Consider the following 6,888-nt stretch of genomic DNA (forward strand, 5'->3'; position numbering starts at 1 on the left):
AGGTGCTCCCAGCATAGACAGAGCTGGTGAAACAAGCGATGCTGGGTTGCCGCTTCCTTGGAATAACTTGCAGATGGCAAATTCCTGGCTGCAGGTGTAGCAAAAAAGTCTTGAGATGCTCCTCTCCCACACAGGTCTTTTTGGAAATTTTCTCTCCGCTCTCCCGTTGTAGATGTGCCTTTAAGGGTTAGGTAGGCAAGTCCTTTCTGCAGCAGGGGATAGTGGGTGCTGGCCCAGGGCTGAGTAACAAGACAACAGATCTTTTTGAAGCCTGATTTGATTTGTATCTTGATAGGAAAATAAATCTCGCCCTCAGCACCAAACTATTCTTTCATTGAGAGGATGCTGCTGGTGAATGATGTGTTCCTCACTGATAAATGTGGGATTTCCTGTGCCTCAAGTTATTTTGTTTGTCTTTGGTGTTTATGTTTCAGCTTTGTGAAGTTATCTCTCTGGGGAAGGCCCACAAATCCAAATGTGACAGTAAAATGCTGCTTTACCCGGGTGCTTGGGCGAGCACAGATAGCTACGCTTCCACAGGCACGCTGCTCCCCTGTTTGTCTGTTTAGCTGTTCATTTTATAAACCAGCAAACCCCTTCACAAGGAAAAGGTGAACAAAACTTGGGAGGGTGAAGAAAACTGCCGTTTACTGGCTCTTGCCTCAGATACAGTCTTGTCTACAGCCTCCCTGGTAGGTGACTGCATTCACTCATTCAAACACCTTCTTTGTAAACTTTACACTCAGGTGTAATGACTGATTCCTCCACAGCTTTAAAATGTACCTATATTTTAGTCTTTGTTCAGGATTTTTGGATTTTAATTTTCAGTTGCAGTACTTGCAAGAGGAATAGCAAAACAGCTTTTGCCTCTGTCTCTTTGTAGTCATTTGGCATTTTTTCCTCCTCTGTCTTGAGGGCTTTCCCTGGCAGAACTCACAAAAGCTGACTTTCAGCTCCTGTCAGGTAAGCACAGAGACACCCTTGGGATGAACTGTTCTGGGATTTATTAATGTCTTGGTATCATTACTGGTGTCTGAGCCATGTTTCTCACAGGCTGCAACTTTGTCTCCCAGTGCTTTCCTTCATCTACTCTAACTATTGACTTTTCTTTTTCTGCTCAGCATGCTAATTTCTGATGATGACAGGGCAGCTACAATTAACTCTGTCATCTCTTCCTTCCTGGAAATAAGATAACCAAGAGGAATATTACCTGGGCAAAAACTATTTTCATTGGGATATTTTACTCAGCTGTTTGTGATTCGTAGAAGACCTCCCGAAGAGTAGCCCTGCTCTCTTTTTGGTCCTTAGATGGCCTCCATTTCTAAAAATTAAAAAAAATACAAAATTACAACAAGCTTAGAAAGCTTGTAGCCAACTCTACGTCTTGCAAATGGATAATTAAGGCATAGAAAAGTTAATGAATGGTGGTCTGGAAGAGAGAGCCAAGAGGACATGAGTATTCTCTTGCTTTCTAGTGCTTTTGCCATTTTACCACACATACAAAGTGAAGCAACTTTATGTCACAGAAGGGAAGAGTAAATTACAGTCCAAAAATAGAAGCCATTAGTGCAACTGCAGGAATTTTGTAAGATTGCTAGTACAGTTGTAGCTGTAAGGAGAGAAATTGATTATATGAAAAATCCACAAAATAAGCATTAAAATACTATTCTGAAAAGTTCAAGTGAAACAAATTTGCAGGAGCACATCTGATTTCCTGTAGCTATTGGAAGCTGGTGTTGCATCTGAATCCGCTGTGCTGTGCGGTGTTTCAGAGCAGCTCAGAAGCAGCAGCCCCTCGACTTTCCGCAGCTCCCGAGCCCCATTGGCTGGGAGGCAAAGCAGAGGCGGAGAGTACCCCTGAATATTTTTCTCCTCCACACACCATAAAACAGGCAGCCAGCATGCACTGCCTGACAGCGAGAGTGGTGCTTGCAGTTTGAAATTAGTTTCTGCTTGGCAGCAGTCACTTGAGGATTTTCTCTCTTAGTGGAAGGGAAGGAAAAAACCCTGCAGCATGTAACTGAACTAAATGGGAACTGAATGTAAGGGAGAATCTGATGCAAACTTACAGCTCGTTTTTGGGACTCAGTGACATAGATAACCAGGGTAAATGCGATGATGGTCTATGCATCTACGAGAGAGTAAACCAGCATTTCTGAGTTTTTAACCTTCCTTTGTAGTAGCAGTTAAAATGTTCTGATCTACGTTCTGCCTTGGTGCTGGCTTTTTTTTTTTCTTTTTTTCCCCCACTGAAAAGCCAAAGGAGGATTTCAAAGGGATGCAAAAAGAACAGCTTTAAAAGCAGGAGGGTGAAAGGGGCTCTCCATAAGATGAATTTCACCCAGCAGCGTGGGACGCTCCAGCCTCTCCACTTCTGGAACCACAGCTACGCACCGCACGGAGGTGCCAGCGAGCCGAACGCCAAGGGCCACTCCTCGGGAGGCTGCTATGAGCAACTCTTTGTTTCCCCTGAAGTGTTTGTGACTCTGGGCATCATCAGCTTGCTGGAGAACGTCTTGGTCATTGTGGCAATAGCCAAGAACAAGAACCTCCATTCGCCTATGTACTTCTTCATCTGTAGTTTGGCAGTGGCTGACATGCTAGTGAGTGTATCCAACGGATCGGAAACTATCGTCATCACGCTTCTAAACAACACCGACACAGACGCACAGAGTTTTACCATAAACATTGACAATGTCATTGACTCAGTGATTTGCAGTTCCCTGCTTGCATCAATTTGCAGTCTCCTCTCAATAGCAGTGGACAGGTATTTTACTATCTTTTACGCCCTCCAGTATCATAACATCATGACGGTGAAGCGCGTAGGGGTTATCATTACATGCATCTGGGCTGCTTGCACAGTGTCAGGCATTTTGTTCATCATTTACTCTGACAGCAGTGTTGTCATCATCTGCCTTATCAGCATGTTCTTCACCATGCTCATTCTCATGGCCTCCCTCTACGTCCACATGTTCATGATGGCCCGGATGCATATTAAAAAGATTGCAGTTCTTCCGGGAACTGGCCCAATTCGCCAAGGGGCCAACATGAAAGGGGCCATCACTCTCACCATCCTGATTGGAGTTTTTGTTGTGTGCTGGGCCCCATTTTTCCTGCACCTAATCTTCTATATCTCCTGCCCCTACAACCCTTATTGTGTGTGCTTCATGTCCCACTTCAACTTTTACCTCATCCTCATCATGTGCAATTCCATCATTGATCCACTTATCTACGCGTTCCGGAGTCAGGAGCTCAGGAAAACATTCAAGGAGATTATATGCTGCTGTAGCTTGAGAGGGCTTTGTGATTTGCCCGGCAAATATTAAACGGAGATGGATACCTTACTGTGCACCCACCACGTAGCAGAGACTTCCAAGCCTTCAGATCCTCTTTCTCGACAGAATGTGGGCTATATCTTTAACAGTGAACAACTCTCTGTCTCTCCCCTTCTTCCCATGCTTGTATCCCATTCATGTGTAATTCATATTTCTGTATAGTATTTGTGATATCTGCAGCTTGTAATTTATTTGACGGGGAAGAGAAGAAAAGTAACACCTCACACCGGTTTGTAAGTAAGCAAATAAATGTAAAGACAAATGTGAAATATTAACAAACATGAGCAGCTGTATATTCCAACTGCTGAAAAAATAAATAACTTGCCTGACTTACAGTACGTATTGGCTGATACTGTTCTTTATTCTGTTGATGTAATTATAGCTATCTGTTAAATTATATTCAACTTAAAATAGAACATTTGTTTTTCTGTTAGCGCATTAGAAGTTCTCTAGAATTAGGAAGTAGATTTTCCATAAAGGTTACTGGGACCGAGGAGTTGTGTTCATTCATTTTGAAATCTTTTCCCTTCTATTCTGAAAGCAGCAATTCTGTTCTTTGTTATAGTTACAGCCTACTGTAACAAGATTTTTCAAGCACTTGTTACCCAGAAAATTAAATGCCTGATTTTTTTTCTTTTTTTCCTCCCAAGATGGTGACTGCTATATGTCTGGCAGTGCCTTTTTGCAAAACTGCAGTTGTTTCCTGGAGCCTCACTTAGCCCTGGATACATTTATTAGACTGACAGCCAGGTAGACTAGGACCCCCATGAAACAGGTACAGTGTCAACACTGACAGTGTCAGCACCAGTGTAAACCTTCACTGAGACTTTTACCTGTAGGATGAAGAGGGGACTTCAGTTTGGGCATTCGGTGCTCCCTTGTTCTGAGGTGCCCTGAGAAATAAAGACTCTGCGTTTCAGAAGAAATGGTGCTGCTGTGTTAGCAGGTAGCGGATGCACTGCCCGGGTCATGGTGGAGGAACTGGAGCGTGTGTCAGCCCAGCTCACCCACCTCCAACCGTGCTGCAGTGTGCCTGAGCTCCTGGGGAAAAGGCCACCACGGGGAAGGAGCGCTGGCTCCTGTGGCTGTGAACCACCTTCTGTGCTCAGCCCTGGCCTGCAGTCTGGTGTGTTAGCTCTGCATGAGGCCACATCACCTTTTCAGGTGCCTGTCTTAAGTGTTCTCCATTTCATGCTAAGACGTCTCTCTGCAGACTACAACAAGGACCTCAGGTCCCTGGTTTTAGCACCTTTGAAAGTGCTTGAAGCAACATGTGGATACACAGGGTTTCAGGATACACAGGATATCCTACAGCACCTTGACAGCTAAGGCACAGAAAAAATATCTGTTATTCCTAGTAAGTATAAAAATCCACTGGTGGAAAGTTTTGATTTAAAAAGCGAAAATTGAATGTAAAGAATCTAGGGTTTAATCCTAAATGCCTCATTTTACTAAGATGAGTAGTGGGTTGAGCAGTTCTATTAATTTTCTTGAAAACTGCTTGTTACCTCAAGCTGCTTGTTTGCTTGTTAAAGTTAGACATACAGTGAAATATTGATACATGAAAGCTCAGTGCTTTGGGTCCTCTGTCAAAGAACACAAAGGACTTAAAGTGGGTCTCAGTATCTCACACTTCAACTTACTCATGGGGAGAAGGAGCAAGTCGTTTGACTTCGTACATCAAAGCTCCTTGGTAGACCAGTAGCAGAGAAATCAGGTCTCTTGCACCCTACTCTTGCACTTGTGTCGCCCCACCGCACTGCTTGTAACAGACCTGTTACTTCTAGTTCTAGTAAGTGATATCATGGCATCATAATAATTGAAGTGTGGAAAATGTTGAAATGTATCTACTGCATTAACATTATTCATTTTCTTTTAGAGGGAACAAACATTTCAATAACACATCGCTGCCTGTTTCCACTGGATAGAAAATAAAAGACATTAAAGAAGGAGGATTGAGACTCGGGGGGTGGAGGGGAGGAGAGTGAATGTATTAAAATTAATAGTCTCTCCAAAAATCCCCTAGAATTCTCTTGGATTTTTTAAAAGCTTTCCCTTCTCCCACAAGACTTGATGCTAGCTATGCAAAACTGCTCTGCAAATAATGCAAGAAATTTCTGCTGATATTTTGCACAAGACACAAATTGCATTTGATCTTTGTCCTGCCTCACTTTACACAGCTAATTTAGGACTGTAAGTTACAACTCTGGGCTCCAGAGATTCCCTTTATGTCTGTAGAGAGACTTCTTGGAAAATGATATAAGAGCAAGATACTACCTTAGGTGCTTTGAATATTACCTCAAACCTTCTTTCTCTCCTTCGGCTATACACAAACCGTACATCTAACTTAAACAATTCTAAATTTTGAACAGGATATGCTTCTCTAAATTACTTAAAACTGTTAGTCTCACTTCTATTTACAAGTCAAGAGGGAGAGAAACAACAATTAATTTTTTATCGTGTTGGTACGGAGATTTTAATCAATGGTTTTCTTAAAGTTTCCAAAAATGGTGTGAATCTCTTTTGTGCTTATTAGGATTAAGATTAATGAAGAGGACTTTGTCGCCAGTAAGTACTAAATCTCATTTAGAAATCTAATTTTTGGGATAACTTATTTTAGAGTTTTATCGACTTTGAGCCTGCTTAGCAGCTCTTTTGTCTTTACTTTGTAAAGCTATTTAGCTTTACAAATATATATATATATATGTATACAAATATATATTTATGTATAATGTCATGCATACTCCTTTGTGTACTTTTTAATTAAAGAGAATTTTTTCATGGTGTTCTTTTCTTAGACAGAATATAATTTATTGAAATTGCTGGCAAACCTCCTAGATAAATAATTTTTATATTCCCAGATACTCTGAAGCAGATACCCAGCTTCTAAGTAGCTGAATCAGTTCCTATTTGCCTATAGCTCTGGCAGCTTTCCAGTAAAGTCACAGAAATTAATGTTGCGAAAGATAAATAAGTCCATCAAGCTTGCTGGAGAGTAAGGAGAGCACAGGTTTATGTTCCACACAGTTTGCTAGAGCTTTGTTCTTCTATTTGCAAATGTTCTAAGAAAATGAACTTTCTTGCTTTAAATATCTGGGACCTTAATCACTTCACCACTTAGCATTTTAATTATTTTATATAACCATGACATATACCTCTGTGCCAAAGAAATGATTTTGTCTGTATTTTACAGGTGTAAAGATTTACATCCTCAGTTCTGCTGGTGAACAGCAATTAATGGGTTTGCTCAGCCTCGTACAAGGCAGCCTTTGGTGGAGCTGGGAACTGGTGGTTATGTTCCTTGCCCTTTCCCAATAAATGGCTGCAATATAGCACACAGAACTTTGCATATTGAAGCAAATGTCTTTCTAAAAAAAAGGCATTTCTTTAGCTTGGAAGTAGCTTTTGAATAAACCAAAGAACTCCAAAAAGCACTTAGCAGGTGGCAGTTGGTGTCAGTATAGTGGATTTTGAATGGTATTCCAAGATTCCCTTTAAAACTGAACCATGTTGTCATTTGAAAGCAAGGAGAGATGCACTGACAAACTCTCAT

The 6,888-nt window shown here is 41.5% G+C and overlaps 1 protein-coding gene across 1 annotated transcript; it reads left to right on the top strand.

Moving 5' to 3' along the window:
• The first annotated feature begins 454 nt into the window (after positions 1–454).
• Positions 455–3,671, top strand: MC4R (melanocortin 4 receptor). Its single transcript, XM_009669493.2, has 2 exons — positions 455–692; positions 2,258–3,671. Exon 2 carries the CDS (start codon positions 2,331–2,333, stop codon positions 3,324–3,326), a length of 996 nt encoding a protein of 331 aa, XP_009667788.1. The 5' UTR covers positions 455–692; positions 2,258–2,330; the 3' UTR covers positions 3,327–3,671.
• The last annotated feature ends 3,217 nt before the right edge of the window (positions 3,672–6,888 follow it).

The sequence above is a fragment of the Struthio camelus genome, chromosome 2 (genome assembly GCF_040807025.1).
Source record: "Struthio camelus isolate bStrCam1 chromosome 2, bStrCam1.hap1, whole genome shotgun sequence".
Classification (NCBI taxonomy): Eukaryota; Metazoa; Chordata; class Aves; order Struthioniformes; family Struthionidae; genus Struthio; species Struthio camelus.